An 18,067-nucleotide genomic window follows, 5' to 3' on the forward strand; every position below is an offset into this window, starting at 1 on the left:
GGAGCCCGAATGGGAGAGAAGAAGCACAGGGAACAGGAGAGCTTTTTTTTTTCCCCATGAGTGATCATTGTTAGTAAGAAAGTGAGTTGGAAACCGGTTCTACCAAAAAGAAATGTAGCACAGTCCACTGAAGATTGGGCACTGAGTTTGCATGAGCAATGGATAGATAGCTTTTGAGGTATTTAGTTCACAATTCTAATGTACAAGGGCCACGGGTTTTCTCTACATAGCTGCTCCTTACTTGAGCACTAAAAGGCAAGCTAGACAAAACACAATACAGCCTTTTTTTTCTTTTAGGTCATTGTGACCACACGCATCGAGGAAGCTCAGGGTTGTGATTCAAAGCATCTTCCACCTAGTATTGAGTAATTTTTAAAATTTTCCCTCCTGATTTAAAAAAAAGAGTTGGGTGGAAGTGTTGCTCCTAGAAATGTTCAGCAGTGAATATGATGGTATCTTCCAAAGATGACTATGACTAAAACAAGCAAAACACAAATCAAAACCCCAAGATTTCACTAGTTGAACTCTCCCAATAGTAGAAAATGTAAAAATTAAAAATACTGTATAACTATGTAGCTAAAATTTTAGGAGATATTTGATATAGACAGTCTATGATAAAATATATTGGAAAAATTAGCAGAGATTGGCATGTCAATTACCTCTGCACACAAAAAGTTTTGGGTATTTACAAAAATGATGACACAGTTTTTGTACAAATAAGTAAGACTTTCCTTCAAAGAAAATCTTTTTAAATTAGATTTTTAAAAAATTAGGACTATGGGGCTTCCCTGGTGGCGCAGTGGTTAAGAATCCGCCTGCCAATGCAGGGGACAGGGGTTCAAGCCCTGGTCGGGGAAGATCCCACAGACCGCGGAGCAACTAAGCCCGTGCGCCACAACTATTGAAGCCCGCGCCCCTAGAGCCCGTGCTCCTCAACAAGAGAAGCCACTACAGTGAGAAGCCCATGCACCGCGACGAAGAGTAGCCCCCGCTCGCGGCAACTAGAGAAAGCCCACGCACAGCAACGAAGACCCGACACAGCCAAAAAAAAAAAAAAAAAAAAAATTAGGACTAGTTTACCTTGTAAAGATGTTAGCATAATCCTCATTATAATAATCCTAACATTTTCAGGTACTTATTAATGGCTTTACATGCATACTTGCACTTAATCTTCACAAAAATGAAGAGATAGAGACTCACGATTCCCACATTATAGATACAGAAGCTGAGGATCTAAGATGTTCAGTACTGTGCCTGAGTGTGGAGCTGTGATTTGAGGGGCAGTCTGTCTCACTCTAGAGCCCATGTCGTATTACCCATTTTCCTTTATTACAGAATGATTAGAGTAAAAAATTTAAGCACTTCAAGAGTGGAAAGCTGGAATTTCATTCAGCCAAAGGATTATTAGCATTTCATTTGTAGCTATAAATATATAGTTACTCTGCAGACTAATACACATGTATAATAAATATTTACATAATTTTCAGATTATTTATAATTTAAATGTATGTTCACGAAAATGTTTTCAGATGAAATATTTTATACTCTCCAGGTATAGCATATAATTGGGGAGGAGTTCTTTTTTAAAAACCACTTTATTGAGGTATGAGTGACATGTAAAAATCTGTACATATTTTTTGTATACAACTGAGGAGTTTGGGAATTAGTATACACCCATGAAACCATCACCACCATCAAGGCCATAGACATAGCCATCTCCTCTCAGAGTTTCCTCGTGCCCTGTTTATAATTATTATTAATGTTTTTGTGCTGTAAGACACAACATAAGATCTACCCTCTGAAAATTTTAAACATATGATACAGTATTGTTAGAAATAGGATTTAAAGCTCTTGGGGTTGTCACCTGTGTCAACCTATGTGATTAGCAGGCAGAGTTGATGTGAGACATCTTTTCCCCATGTAGACTCTCAGAGGTCTCTCACCTGGGAAGAGTGAAGCACTGCATTTAAGATCTAAGTTGAAATAATAGAAAATAGAGGACAGAAAAGTTGCATAACATAATGCAGTCTTCTAACATCCTGGCTGTAGTGCGTGGAACACTCTGGATCTGCGAAGGTCAGATCCTGGATATGTTCCTTAGGGATAATGTGATCTGTGTCATGGATTGCTTTGGAGAGGACAACCAGAAATGTGTTTCTAATTCCAAATGAGTCAGGCAGATATGTTGACTTGGAGTTGATTACTTTCTAAAGCGAAAAGGACCAGAAGGAATATAGCAGTATTTAGACTCCAGGGATTAAAGAAGGAATTTTTATTCCTTGGCTTCCTCTATAAAACTTTCTTGGGATGCTTGTTTTTCCTCAGTTTCATACTAGCCTAACTTCTGGATTTGCTTTTGATATGATTTTCAGACTTGGGGCCTCTTTTCAGATCTCTGAAACCAGGTGGTGTACAGCAGACACTGTTATGTCTCCTAAATTAATGGATACACCAGATCCCAGCTGGTGTCTCATATTACGCTGCCCACCCCGGGGGGTTGTAGCGTAAGAGTTCCAGGGCCCAATGAGCTGAGGGATTTTATGGAATTTAAGAATAATCGAATTACTGATCCTTAAGACTTATTTTTGGTCCTGAAGCAATGGCTCATTAGCTTGCTCTAACAGTGGGGAGTACTGTACCTGAAACCATATTAGACTACCCAGATTTTTCATTGGATTTAAGTTCTTTAAAAATACAAAATGAAAAAAAAAACAAACAAAATGGAGTACAGATTTGAGGTTGTTACATCATTATTCATCCTTCTGGAGCAACAGAGCTCCACTTAAATCTGTGTGACTTTCAAAGTTATTTGATAAATTTAAGTATTATGTAATTGTGCTTATAGTCAGAATGATAATAACCTAGAATAACCTAGTAACCTCACAGGACTTGTGTCCTGTGGCAGTCACCTCCTGAGCAAGGCAGTTAGAAGTTTTGTTTTGTTTTTGTGTTTTCTGGCATATTTTATCCCATACTTTATACATGTGACCCTTGAGATTTAGCCCCAGATGAGTGGATTTGGCTTGGAGTTAAGAGCTCTGACCAGCAGGGACACCATATTGATGGCAACTAGTCAACTGGATCAGATACTGTATATTTGGTAGGTTTGAGTGAAAAATGCAGAGGGGGTCAAAGACCGAAGCCTGGCTCAGAAACATACTTAGAAAAAGATGGAAGGCAGAAGCTACAAGGCATGAATACACAAAAGCAGGAGATTAAAAAAAAGAACGATGTCACTTAGGAGTCTCCTGTGGCCTTTGGCCACGTCTCTGGGAATGGTAGCCAGAGTAGGAAGGACACAAACTCAAGCCACATGAGTAAATTTATTTGTGAACCCATGTGCTGCCAGCACTTGTACTCGGCACTGCGTCCTGTGGCAGTGGGTCCCTCCTCCTCTGCTCAGCTCCCGACTGCATCATTGCCAAATGGCCTGCACCTTCAGCCTGCTTCCCAGCTCACCCTCCTCACTGCCGCCACTCTCCCACGACCCACACAGTAGGCTTTGTGCAAATCAGTGCTCAAGTAGAGTCCATGACACCGTAACACAAGTGATTTCTCAATGAAAAGGCACAGTCCCAGCACATGTGCACATATCTGTGCTTGTCTTTGTCCCGTTTCACTCCAGCGTGACGCAGTGACCCATGGTTTATGTCAGCTTATCCCCACTCAATTCCTACAACCCTAACAGGGAGTAGAGAACAGTTGTAGGGGCAGAGGAGATAAAAGCAGAGATGGAGCGTTCCAGAATCACCAGAGTATGGGAGAAGGGGTCCACGTGTGAGAGCTGCTGAAGACCTGCCCATTGTCGTGGGGCCTGACTTGGTCGGCGGCTGTTGATACCAGTTCCTGACCAGGACCCAGATGGGCGCCTTCAGTTGTCATTACCGCATTGTATTCTCACAGCCGCCTGGAGCTATTTACACACTTTCAGGTTGCAAGAAACGGAGGCATGTTCGTGTTCCTTGGATGATGGAAGTTTATGTTTCAATATAACCAGGTTTGTTGATGTGGCGCCCAGGCTGTAAAATGTCACTGGGGAGGCTTGTCCTGGACACCTTAAGGCAAATCTCTTCTAGGATGTTGAAGCCTTGATTTAATATATGTATATTCTAGATTTGTATCTGGAAAATGGCAGATCTATATCTGTAACAAGATAGATATAGACATCTATGTGTATATGTGCACGTGTATGTATATATATGTGTGTATATACACATATATATGTAAAATAAGGGTTTAAGGGAGCTCAAAAGAGATAACAAGTGCAAGTGTTTTGAAAAGTGTTCTATTAATAAAATGAGGGATGGTGGGAGTCATGAAGAGTAAATCCACCCTGCTCCCGTTTTCTTAAGAACCATGAGAAAGTAATGAAGGTGACAGGTGTTCTCAGGTTGCACATGTTTACTCTCAAGGAGGAATTGAGAACACGAATATGGGTTAGAAATTATTTTATAATAAAAATTTCTGGTAAAAAGCCTTTATCTTTGAAAATTTCAAATGAAATTTGACCCAGCTGTGTTAGCAGTTTTTAAATCCTTCAAACTTGACAAGTTGTAAGTGCAAGAGAATTTTTTTTTAAATGTATTTTCTTTCTCTCCTCATAGGTGCTTTGTTTTTATTGGACACTGTTTTGCTTGTTCATGTAAAATGAATGGTTATACTAGAAATCTTAGATAATATTTATAATAATAATCGTAATGAGAAATTTGATAGTGTTTGAGATGTATAGAAGCTGATAACTTTTTTCCATAGGTCTAAGACTTGAGTTACAAACAATGAAATATAGTAGGCAGAAAGGAAGAGTCTTTGTTTTTTGTTTTTTTAAAAAATATATTTATTTATTTACTTGGCTGTGTCAGGTCTTTAGGTACAGCATGCGGGATCTTTAGCTGTGGCACGTGCGAATCTTTTAGTTGGGGCATGCAGGATCTAGTTCCCTGACCAGGGATTGAACCGTGGCCCCCTGCATTGGGAGTGCAGTTTTAGCCACTGGACCACCAAGGAAGTCCCTCTTGTTTTGTTTTTTTAATGCATTCTGTATTTTCCATTTAAAAATATACCTATTATAAAGTTTTGAAAAAAATATAGGGTAAAATTGTTCAACTTCTGGACCCAAAGATAACCAGTCTTGGTATTTTCTTTTTTTTCTTCTAGTCTTTTTTTGATGAAAGTTGGGGTTTTTTTGAGAACTTGTAATCTTACCAAGTTTTTAAGTTTTAGTTTTTGTCCTACTGTTTCATCCTTACATTTATATCTGACAGTAATTAAGAGTTTAGAGTAGACAAATAGACAGATTTGGACTCAAATTCAATCTCTGCCACTCAGTAGCTGTGTTATATCAGGCAAGTTACTCAGTTTTGTTAGCTGTAAAATGGGAGTGATAGTAATATAATCACATTGGAAATAAGGCATGTAAAGCTCCTGGCCGCTAGTAAGTGTATGATATAATTTTTAACTGTTAGCTTGTTAAAAACTTTGCTTAATTGTATTTATTCCATCAAGCAGTGGATGCATAAAGGTTTATGTTTGTAAATCTTTTGGGCATTTACACTTTTTACAGCTTTTCGCTATGATAAATAATTCATCTTTGCATATAAATTGGCTATCATTTAGTTTTAGGAAACTTAAGAAAAAAGGAATTTCAGACTCAAAGAATGTAAACAATTTCAGTCTTTTAAATATATATCTAAATTATTTTCTAAAGTAGCTGTAAAATTTATATTTCCACCAGGAACGTTCCCTGGTAAAACTGGGTTTTTAGATCTTTCTTAACTTAAAAAGTGAAATTGTATCTGTTTTAATTTGAATTTCTTCATTTTTATGAGTGAAATTATACATTTGTTTGTTTTTAACATTAATCTTTTTTGTGAATTATGTGTGCCTTTTGCTGATTGTCAAGTTGGGTCTTAGAATCTTTCTGTTATTTTTGTTTTAAATATGCCGTCTGACTATACAGAGATGTCCTCTGATTTTAATTTTTAAAGAACAATTTCTTTGTCAAGCGGATTTTATTTTTTCTGTTACATTTAAGCTCATAAAATCCTCTCCCACAATGCCCACAGTACATTGTGTGTTTACTTCTTGGTTCATATGGCTTTTGCTTTTTAGGCACAAGTGAGACTTTAGTTTCCTTTACACTTAGTGTCATATGTGATAGTCTGTAAGTCCTGGCAATTTACTAACTGTTGACTAATTTCCAATTTCATAAAAATGTGTTTTCCTGATTAAAGTAAATTCAGACTTATTTTTTTTCTTTAAAGTATATAGGAGTAGTGACTATTAAAATTGTTTTCAGTGCCATTTAAAATTCTTCCTGGATTTATTTGTGTGAAAATTATCCCACAAGTATGTGAAAATTTGCTAAAATACAGCAATCCGTAAAACAAAATACCATTGTTCTCCTAAACTTTCCTCTTCCTTCTTTTAGAATTTCATAGAATCTTCTATCACACTGTTTGAATCTGATCTAGAAAGTGGGAAGTTTATTGACATTACAAATCAGGAAATTTCTGACTTAGAAGAAATGGGTTTTGGCAGTGAAACAAGATCCATTCACGTTAAAAGTGGCGTGTAAGTTGTCTCCTATTCTGAGAACCTAGAGCTTCTTTGGTGTTTAAAATTATTGGTTGCTCGATTCTGTGTCACCTCAGTTCTTTTTACTTTTTATCCTGCTAGATGGGTTGCCTACCAGCAGAAGTTCTTCTGTGGAGAACAGTACATTTTAGAGAAAGGGAAATACAAATGCTTTTTTGACTGGGGAGGATCAAATAATATAATCATGTCAATACGACCTATCCAACTGGTGAGTTAAATGTGAACATAACCAATGCCAGTGACATGTAATGGCATACAATTGAACACATGGAACAGGCTTTTATAAAGTGGAGCTGTTGGATTATTTTGTATGTATCTATAGAGAAAATGAAACAGCATATGGATTTCTGCAGATTCCATAGAGAGCTAGTAGATTGGCATTAGCACCTCGATGATTAGGTACTCTGTAATTTGATCAGTTCATTCAGTAGCATTTATTTAGTGCCTTTGCTGTGTCAGACAGGACTGATCACTGGAGATGGAAGATGAATAAGACTGCCTTGTCTCAGTCTCTTAGAGAAGACAGGCATATGCACAATTGCTTATGGTATGACTAGTGAGGAAATGAAGTGTGTAGGCAGTGCTGAGGGACCAGGGGAAGGGAGAATGGAGAGCCTGGGGAGCTGGGGACCATGCCTCTCCTCAAGAAGAGGATGCATTGAGTCATGTCTTAGAGGATAAAAGCAATTTTGCCAGGAAGGGAAGTGGGGCAGAAAAGGCAGTTCACCAAGAGGGAATCATCTCCTCATGTGCAAAATTACGAAGTTATGAAAGAGTGTGGCCAGTGTGGTTAATAACAAACACTGCAGAACAATAGGGTGCCCAGGAGATAGTGACGGGAAAGAGAATGTTGGCAAGTTCAGACTCTATCTTTCTAATGGACTATTGGGGCACATTTTTCTTCTAGCTATAATATTACTCAAAATGAATTAGTAATAAACATTAAAATTATTATAAGCTAATTTAGTAGGTTATATGAGGGTCCTAACCAGTTCAAGGAATCTAGTAAATTGGTCAGACCATATATTTTTTCAAAGGAGATTTTCAGCACTTTCAAAGACAACTGTGATTATACAATTATAATTTTTAAAATGTTTTAATATATGTTTCAGGAACCACTTGGGATAAATGAGCCTCCACATTTGGTATGTTTAAAAATATTTTTAACCTATAATTGTTAAATTGTGTACTAAAAATGTATGCCCTTTCTCTCAAGTCTATCCCTTTCCCTCAGATAACTTTTATGGGTCTGTATGGCAGGGCAGTTTCTGTTGTCCTAGGAACCTGTGAGCACAAGAGTGCCCATCTTTGTTACTGATCATATTGGCCTGGATTTGTCACGGTTCCTTTCTTCTTCTCCTACTAGAGCTTCAGCACTGACCACTTTGGGTTCGTCTTGAACCTCTGCCACTCCTTCCTTCCTGTTGCCCATCCATTCTTCAGTGTCACATTCGTATTCAGCACAGTACGTTATGCTGACTGGAGGAGCAGACTTACCAGGGAGAAATGGCATGCTTATTATGTAAATGTAATTCTAATACCTAAATCACATATTCCTTAAAAGCACAGATAAAACTGCAACCCCGCTCCTTTATTTCTATTGTGTTAATGGTTTGAAGGATTGGGTAATACTCTGGAGCCTAATGTTTGTTTATTATCCATTGAGGGCTAGAAATTGTGCTTATTTAATGCTTCTGATAACTCTGTGAGGTCAGGATTTATTCCCATTTATTAATGAGAAAGCAAAGATTTAGAATTTAAGTAAGCGTCATTTCACACAGCTACAAGTAGCAAAAGAGGCATTTTTTTCTGTATCTAATTCCAAGATTTTACGTCAAAGAAAGACATATCATGATATGAGCGGTACAACCATAAAAGAAAGTGGATGAGTTACAGTGCTTCCTCTGTCTCATTTTAAATAACCAATTTAGAAAAATTTCTTCAGAAAACCAAATACAATGATTAATTTTTAATATTTGACATTTGCTAGTTTTACATAAGGCTGAATCTTTTTCTCTGAGTGTGTATGTTTTTCGTGTTCATGTCAGTGTTTATATATTTCAAATCAGCTTAGTTTAACTGTGATTCTGTTCACAATGCTTCCAGGTTTTATTATTTTCCGATTAGCTCAGGCCTATTGGGAACATTTCCTCTCTGAATATAACTCAGTTGCTGTTCTGGAGACACTTCCTGCCAGATCTTTATTTTGAATCTTAGAAAACTCCGACTGTGGACTTTCAAAGCACTTTTCACATGCATCAACACAACCTGAGTAGATAAAGAGGTAAACCAGGATAATTCCAAACTGCACATTTCTCTGAGTTTTAAGTGCAGATAAAAAAATCACATTCTCTTAAGCTCTGTTTCTCCCCCTCCTACATCCCTGTTCTTTCTTATGAACTTCCTTGTTTGGGGCAGATTGCTCAGAGGATTTACAGCCCAACTTGAAGAGAAAGTAAGCAGCAGCAAACACCCAGTGAAATTGGCCCTGTTTAATTTTCTCAGTATAGCTCAGCCATTGCCTTGTGAAATAAAGGTCTCTGACTAGTGTATGACAGCTGGATATTTGGTAACATGCAGACAAAGCCTCCTTAGTTTACCCAGTATCGAAGCCCTTATTATTTCCATTGGACCAAATATTCAGAAAGTTGTGCTTGTTTTCATTTACCCAAATGAAAACAAACAGATCTTGGCTGATAGTCTGGTTCCATTCAGTAAGTAGAAGGTATTTTCTCCTTCGCAAGTAGTTGTGATAGGTTGACGATGCAGAAGCCGTGTTCATTTGGGGTAATTTCCCTATCTAAGGTACAAGGAGGAAGTTACATCTCAAGTTCAAGTGAGAGAGGGAATTCTTGTCTGCTGGTGATTTGAAAGGAAACCTCAAGCCACTTAAGGGAAAAGCCAGAAGATATATGTGTGTAGAAATTAATATATAGCATGAGAGTTATGCTAATAAAAATATTATTGCTGATGTGTAAGCATATTATGATGATATATGTCTTTTTTGGGACACAGAACATCACCTTTTATTGAGAAGATTATTTTTTCCCGTGGCTGAAGATTGATCACCAAGTCTGATTGCCAACTCACAATATTTGATACAGTGACAGGACCATTATAGAGTTCTTCATAGCAGCTGGCATTTTATTTTTGTTTTTATTTTTTCCCAAACAAAACAAACAGAATGTGGATTATGTCCAGAATGTCCTCATCTCTCTCTTTTAGCAAGTCCTGAGTATCAGAAATCTCACTAGATTAAATCTCATAAAAATGAGTTTCGTTTCTAGAGAGGCTGTAGTCAGGCATCCATTCTCTAGAAATTCTAACCAGTTCCCCACTTTGACCCAACCAAGGACCTTTCTTTCCTGGAATCTTTTAAAAGTCCATTTGCAAATATAATTAGAAGTTTGGATTTCTTTAAGTACTGAGCCCTCTGTTCCATTTTATACATGATTCTAGCTGAGAAAAAGCAACTGAATATTTTCTTCTATTGGATAATTTGGCCAAATTGAATTTTAGAGCGATCACAGGATCTTTAACAGTGGTGGTTACTGTTATCATGTATGGAGGAGAAGTAAACAATAGTTTTAGTCAAATATCAGTAAGATTCAAGAGCAGTAGAGGAAAACATTTTTTTGGTACTACGACCAGATCATTTTTATAGAATCCAGAGACCAGAAATATTCAGGAAGTAGTACTTATCTAAGTAAAGAAAGCCTTCTATGAGTAAACAGGGAAGTAAGATTATTATTGAATATGTAATGAATGTGAAAACTACATAGCACCGCATTATGAGACAATGTGATGTAATGGAAGAGTGGAAACAAAACTGTTCTTTGTTTAACAATCAGTACATTTATTTGAAGGAAGTCCAAAGGGCTGCAGAAAGTCTTGTTTAGACAGGATAGAATGTTTCTCAGAGAAATTATTTTAGCATTGGAATAAATAAAATTACGTTCAAAAATTATTCTGATATTGTGGAATAAATTGAGAAAGCACAACTGTTGTTCAGTAATTAAGTTCTTGAGGTTTTAGTTTGTCATATTGAAGAACTATTACATCTCTTTCTATATATCGTAAATGAAAAGTACATAGTAAACAAAGGATCTCTACAAAATTTTCATCATAAAGAGGTGATAATATCTGCTTCAAAGGGTAGTTCTAAAGAAGATAAAAGATAGATATGTGAAAAGGCACCTTGGAAACCAGTGATACACTGTTGTTGTTTTTTTCTTCTTCCATACAGTTCCATTTGGTGCTGGTAGGGATTAAGCCATGCTCACATGGCACGGAGGAATGGGCATAGTTCGAAATAAACTCATTTCTTGTTCAACTGACTATTCATCTGTGTTCTAAGCCAAGTTGTTAATTTATTCTCCATTAACCTGGAAAGGAAACCAAAGTAGTGAGTCATCCAGCTAGCTTTTCACAGGACTTATTCTCACCAAGGTACTGCCACTTAATTTCACCAAGGGTAGAAACCACAGATTCATTATTATAATTAGAAAGTGCAGAGTTGGTTTCGGGTGGTCCATCCTCAGAACATTATTATGAGAATTATTCTGTCCTGAGGCATTTGTAAGGTACTGAGAATGAGGGGTTACTTTTCTGGGGTTGGACAAATCCTGAGTGAACTGTGTATCAATACCATATCTCATTTGGGGGGTAAAAATAAACTCAGGTCAGTATTAAGTCCTTTTTTTAAAATTTGGGTTAAGGGTATTTTCAATCATCAAATCAAAACAGTACTTCATGGCAGAGTGAGTGTGTGTATGTGTGTGAATTTTAATGCTTCTGAGTGTGACAACTGAGACTAAAAAGTAGAGGTGGCTGTTACTACATCAACTGCAATATGATTAGCTTGCATCGTCAGTTGTCCAGGATTTGACATTTCACGACTTCATGATGAAATACTGAAGTGTAAATCTTAGGCTCAGCAATATGAATATAATTAATTCAACAAACTGGGAATACACGTAGTGAATCAGACAACCGTGATCTCTGTTCTCATGTGCTGTTTCTGATCCTTATTGTGAATAAAGATAATATTTGCCTGTAGGAGAAATTACTCCACATTTTTGGGAGTTAAATGTGATTTACTTTTTAGCCTCATGTTTTATAAACCTTTAAGTTAAAAAACATAGTATGAAAAACCACTAACTAAAATATATGCTCTTATCAAGGAATCCAGGGCAGTTTGCCTGGACATGTAGAATTGTTCTTATACAGGGAATCAGTCGTTCGAGAGGTTTGTATTGTTTTGGACTTGCGTTTTCTTTCTATCCCCTGTATCCACCAAAGGACCATGATGTAGGAACTTGATGGATCACGCTTCCTTAAGGCAGGGAGTCCCTTGGTGTTTGAATGCTCCAAATAGAGCCTCGTTTCACATTAGGAAATCGTATTGTGCAAGCCCCGGTTGGTCGGGGGGAATGGGTTCTCTCGGCTTTCTGGTTTTGGCTTCGCTTTGATATCAGACCTAGCAAGGTCAGAGCAGAATGAGCTAGCTAAGAAACAATTCCTCAGAACTCAGAGGACCCTTGGGACAATGAAACTGAACTTCAGCTGCTCAAAGAAGCCTTGTTCTCCAGGACAGCCGTGGCGGGAGAGAGGGCGGTGCTGTAGATGATCATGATGCGCTCTCAGCTACGACGCAGGCCTCTTGGGGCCGGGTGGATCTGTGGGCCATGTTATGTCAAGGCTCCACTGTATTATGAAATATTTATAGGCCTTATTCATTTTTTCTTACTTATTGGAGATCCAAGGCCACTAGTGTTGCAGATTATTATATCTCTGGTCTAAAGGGAATTATAGTTGAGACTTGATGAATTTTCCTTGACAAAACGGACTAAAGCAGAAATGTACTTATATAAAGCTGTAAGCTGTGCATTTAAGGTGCTCTTCAGTAAACTGGAACCTGTAAGCTGAAATATATGGCACAGACATCTTTCTTCACCATAAATCTTCCACTCATCCCATCATTATTGTCTTCTCTGCCATCTGCTCCTGTGGTCTCACAGTCACCCTCATGCTCTCTTACGAGCATGCGCTTGTGCTTTCTCCGTCTCCCTTTTATTAACTGTGGATCAAGAAGGCTTGGGGAGAGAAAAGGCATAGCCACCACACCTCATACCACTCCAAACCGCCTTCGTGTTTAGCACTAAATTGCTTCTTATTTTACACATGTAGTCTCACCATAGGGGATAATAATTGCTTGATACAATGGGCAAGGACCACATTTTAGTAGAGGAGGGACTCTGATTTACTCTTATAGGTAGAATTATTTTCCAGGCCTCTGTGCCCAGCATCTGATGCAAGAGATGGATGGAAATGATAAATAAATCTTGACACTTCTGGCAAATACGTAAGGGGAAAAAATTGAGTTTAAGGAGAATGTCATCCTTAACATGGATTCCTTGTTAATAAATAAAACACGAGTCGAGTATTTTGCTGAATTCTTGTAAGTACATGAAAGGAAAGGTTTTCATTTGCTTTGTGATGATGTCAAGCAACTGTTTTCTGTTTCACTGTTGTGTTGTTGCTCTTACAGCTCAAAGCATTCAGTAAACCAGGGTTCCAAGGTGAATGTATAGATTTTACCAAAGAAATTTCGGATTTGACTTCACCATTCACGCCATGTTCTTTTAAAGTTCTTCGGGGTTGGTAAGTATGCTTACGGAATGATTTCTGCTGTTGTTTACATAACTAAATTGCTTTTAAATTTGCAGAGATTTAACTTTATTTTTTGCGTATACAGTGAAATAAACATATTTAATCATTAGTCAACTGCTAATTTGCCTATATGATCTTTGCCTAGCTTGTATTACAAGCTACTGTGAAATAGAATGCTGATTAGCCAACATTGGGAGCATTTTTGGTGGGGGTTTTTTTTCTCATCGTTATCTTAGATTATTTCCTAAATGTTTTGAATGTTTATATTGTGTGTTTACTGTGTAGTATAATAGAATGCTATAAAAATTAGCATTTTTGTCCAGATAAGACATATTACTCCTAAATTAAAAAAAAAATTAAAAAACTTTTTGTTTGTTTAAAGTATTCATTGTCCCCATTTCACAGATGAGGATCCCTGATTCAGAGTTAGTTTCCCAAGGTCACACACCAAATGTCAGACCCAGGATTGTTGGGCCGTTTTTTTTCGTTTTTTTTTTTTTTTTTCTGTATTCTTCCAACTGTGGCAACGTACTGGACCTTTCTCACATGTATATGAGACTGTATGTGATTCTCAACTTATATTCTAACATATATTCCTTTTTTTTAACATCTTTATTGGAGTATAATTGCTTTACAATGGTGTGCTAGTTTCCGCTTTATAACAAAGTGAATAAGTTATACATATACACATGTTCCCGTATCTCCTCCCTCTTGCGTCTCCCTCCCTCCCACCCTCCCTATTCTACCCCTCTAGGACATATATTCTATGTATCATTTTTTATTGTGGTACAATGTGTATAACATGAAATTTATCATTTTAGCCACTTTTAAGTGTATGTATCTTTACAGTGGCATCTCTGTATGTCAAGTATCTACCTAATAACTCATCAAAGTCTCTCTTCTCCCTTCAAAATATATTGGATTCATCCGTTCTCCTCCGTTTCTCTTGAACTGGTAGAGGGGTCCTATCTTCCACTTGAGGAATTTCAGTCCCCTAATGAGCCACACTCCAGTGTCATCTTTTTGTTTTTTAATTAATTAATTAATTTTTTGGCTGCATTGGGTCTTCGTTGCTGTGTGCGGGCTTTCTCTAGTTGTGGCAAGTGGGGGCTACTCTTTGTTGTGGTATGCGGGCTTCTCATTGGAGTGGCTTCTCCTGTTGCGGAGCACAGGCTCTAGGCACGCAGGCTTCAGTAGTTGTGGCACACGGACTTCAGTAGTTGTGTTCATGGGCTCTAGAGCACAGGCTCAGTAGTTGTGGCGCACAGGCTTAGTTGCTCCACGGCACATGGGATCTTCCTGGACCAGGGCTTGAACCCTTGTCCCCTGAATTGGCAGGCAGATTCTTAACCACTGCACCACCAGGGAAGTCCCCCAGTGTCATCTTATTTCCAGTGTTTACCACAAACCAATCATAGCCCAGTTATTTGTCCCAAAGCCCAGCTTAATATTTTACTACTCTTCTTTAAATCCCACTCATTCTCTAATACCAGTCAGATCAAGTTCAAACTCTTCCTTTTCCAGGATTTACCATCAATGAGTCTCATTTTCCATATCCATACTCCATTTTATCCTTGTACTATCCTCCTTTCCTCCTGTCTTTGGGCATTTCCTCAGCTATGTGTTTTCCTCCTTACCATCTGTACCAGGGGTCAGCAGACATTTTCTGCAAAGGGCCAGGTAGTAGATATTTTCAGTTTTGTGGGCCATACGGGCTTTGTCCCAGCTACTCAGCACTGCCACTGTAGCACCAAAGCAGCCATAGGCAATACATAAACGAATGAGCATCGCTGTGTTCCAGTGAAACTCTGTTCATGAATGTTGAGATTTGAATTGTATATAATATTTGCATATCACAAAATCTTCTTTTAATTTTTTAAAACCATTTAAAAATGCAAAAATCAGTCTTAGCTTGTGAGCTGTTGGAAAACTGGCTATGAGGTGGATTTGGCCTACATGCTGTAGTTTGCTAACCTCCGCTCTGTATCAAACGTGGTAGGTTTCAGGTAAATCTAGCAGATGTTATTTGGTTGGCCCACACACTGTTTAAAAAGTTTTTTGGGGGCTTCCCTGGTGGCGCAGTGGTTGAGAGTCTGCCTGCCGATGCAGGGGATGCGGGTTCGTGCCCCGGTCCGGGAAGATCCCACGTGCCGTGGAGCGGCGGGGCCCATGAGCCATGGCCGCTGAGCCTGCGCGTCCGGAGCCTGTGCTCCGCAACGGGAGAGGCCACAACAGTGAGAGGCCCGCGTCCCGCAAAAAAAAAGAAGTTTTTTGTATCAATATTTAAGTTTAGAATATTTTTCAGAAGAACCTGTTTTTCACCTTCCCTTTAAAAATCAGAAGATTTGGAAACTCTGGGGAAACATTCACCTTTGGTGATAATTAGCTGGTGTTGAGTAGAGGCATATGTGCTCCCCAGTGTACCATAGGATATATTGCCAATTTTTTTTTTTTTTTTTTTTTTTTTTTTGCGGTACTCGGGCCTCTCACTGTTGTGGCCTCTCCCGTTGCGGAGCACAGGCTCCGGACGCGCAGGCCCAGCGGCCACGGCTCACGGGCGCAGCTGCTCTGCGGCATGCGGGATCCTCCCGGACCGGGGCACGAACCCGTGTCCCCTGCATCGACAGGCGGACTCTCAACCACTGCGCCACCAGAGAAGCCCTGCCCATTTTTTTTCATCTGGTACACTAGTCATTTATATAACGTGCCTGACCTCCTGCAGGTACGTAAGTTCGTGAACCCTGCTTAATACTAACCTGCATATATGTTTTTAAGGTTCAGTCCATCCTCATTCCCTCTGTTAACCTTCTTGATTAACCCTAAATAAAACAGTCTTTTCCCTTTCTGATTTCCTATAACTCTTACTACTTTGAACCTCTCTGTATCTGTTACTGTTCTTATACTTACTTCCAAGAAGGATATGAAAGTTTTACAATGTGAAAACACATAAAGTAGGACACGGTTAGTTAAATAGATTATCTGCAACTTAGTGAGAAATATGTATATCAAGGGCCTGAAATAGTCTTGTTCCTAGTATTTGAGTTTTCTTCTCTAAGAAAAAAGAAAGTATTTTGCAAGATATAGTTTAAATTTTCTGATAAAAGGAAGCACTGAAGTTTTTTTTGGAGGGGAATGTTTTTGTCCTAGACACTGAAGTCTAGGACAAATTAGTCATATGTGTTGCTTCATGTAGGAAATGTATATGTTATTTACTTATAAATAAATATATATATATAATTTATACATATTTTTCAGTATAATGTGTGTGTGTATGTGTGTGTATATATATAATTTATATACACAGTTGTCCCTTGATGTCTGTGAGGGATTGTTTCCAGGAGTCCCCACATATACCAAAATCCGTAGATGCTCAAGTCCCTTATATAAAGTGGCTGACGACAGTCGGGCCTCTGTATCTGCAGGTAGGAAACCTGTAGATACAGAGGGCCAACTACATACAAAATGTACATTTTATTTACATATTTTATTTAGATTTATGTGTAATTTATTAAACTGTAGTTTTAATAAAAGAATACAGGAACCATGGTGATTGTTTAAGTACCGGGGATGCTTCAGAGATGAGAATTTGAGCCCAGTTCACCACTATGTAATCTCAAGCAAATTGGACCATCTCTCTGAACCTCAGTTTCCTCCTGTGTAAATGTGGGTTAATAACAGTACTTACCTCAAAGGATTCTTATAAGGACTAAATAAATAATGCACGTAAGGGCTTAGCTGCATGCCCAGCACATTGAAAAACCTTTCGGAAATATTGGCTATAAAATGCTTGTTACGTAGGAGACGTGGCAGTAAATTTTGTCACAGAGCATTTCTGTGGTTATCTAAAGTTAACCTCATATAGCTAGAGCATGGTTCTGGTGATCTTAAAATATAGAGCTAGAACTTAAACACACCAAAGCTAAAGTAGTAACAGTCAATTAATTTCTCCCTTGTGCCCCTTCTTTCCAAAATGGCATGTCTTAGCCAAGCTTTTGATGAGTGCTATATTGAAGATAATTTGCTATGGAAGATTCTAAAGGGTTCATTTCTTTTTAAAAATCTCCGCTTGCTATCAGCTATGCAGGTGACAGGTTTTAAATACTGTTGTGTGATTTTGGGAGTCTAACTTCTAACTCAACCTAGACTGAAAGCAAACTCATCATTAAATAAGGATACAAATTTTTGTTTTCCTCAAAAAGAATTTCTAATCTGTTAAAGTACTTAATAATTACTATAATTTGATCCCAGGTTTTTATACTTGAAAGCACTGAATGAAGTTAATGTCTTTAGCTTACAGCAGATGTTTTATTTCAAATTTATTTAATAGTTGGGGGAATCTTGGGCAAATCACCTAACTTTTCTACCTCACTTGTTTCTACCTCATAAAGTAATGAGTACGTGGTGAAATAATGCATGCAGAGTACCTAGTCTGGCACATGGTAAGCAGTCAATAGGTGATAGTAGTAGCTTTTTTTTTTTTTTTTTCCAAACCGACTCTGGGTATTCGCTGCTGACCAGCACCAGGAGTTTTATGTCTTACTCCTACCCTGGCTCCCACTGCATGATGACGAGTCAGACTGCCAACTGATGCACTTTGACTGAATGTTTCACTGCTTGTTTTTTCAGCTGGCTCCTGTATTACCAAGAGGACATTTCTAATCATCAGTGTGTGTTAGAAGAAGGGCTGTATGCTGACCTTACTTCCTGTGGCTGCCCAACATCTAGAGTCAAATCCCTCAAGCCCATTGACTATGTAAGTACTTCGCTGATGCATATTTATAAGACTTTTTCTTGTCCAGTT

General features: G+C 38.2%; 1 protein-coding gene across 1 annotated transcript in view; it reads left to right on the plus strand.

The window, feature by feature from the left end:
- CRYBG3 (crystallin beta-gamma domain containing 3) overlaps window positions 1–18,067 on the plus strand; it is a gene marked incomplete at its 5' end in the record, with an annotated part of 113,232 nt that overhangs the window by 63,702 nt on the left and 31,463 nt on the right. Inside the window, 5 exons of the mRNA XM_082840128.1 lie at window positions 6,428–6,570; window positions 6,676–6,802; window positions 7,707–7,739; window positions 13,145–13,257; window positions 17,893–18,019. Of these exons, the coding sequence (XP_082696254.1) occupies window positions 6,428–6,570; window positions 6,676–6,802; window positions 7,707–7,739; window positions 13,145–13,257; window positions 17,893–18,019 (543 nt within the window). The remainder of the gene's footprint in view (window positions 1–6,427; window positions 6,571–6,675; window positions 6,803–7,706; window positions 7,740–13,144; window positions 13,258–17,892; window positions 18,020–18,067) is intronic.

This window comes from Leucopleurus acutus (genome assembly GCF_964270905.1).
Source record: "Leucopleurus acutus genome assembly, chromosome: 5".
Classification (NCBI taxonomy): domain Eukaryota; kingdom Metazoa; phylum Chordata; class Mammalia; order Artiodactyla; family Delphinidae; genus Leucopleurus; species Leucopleurus acutus.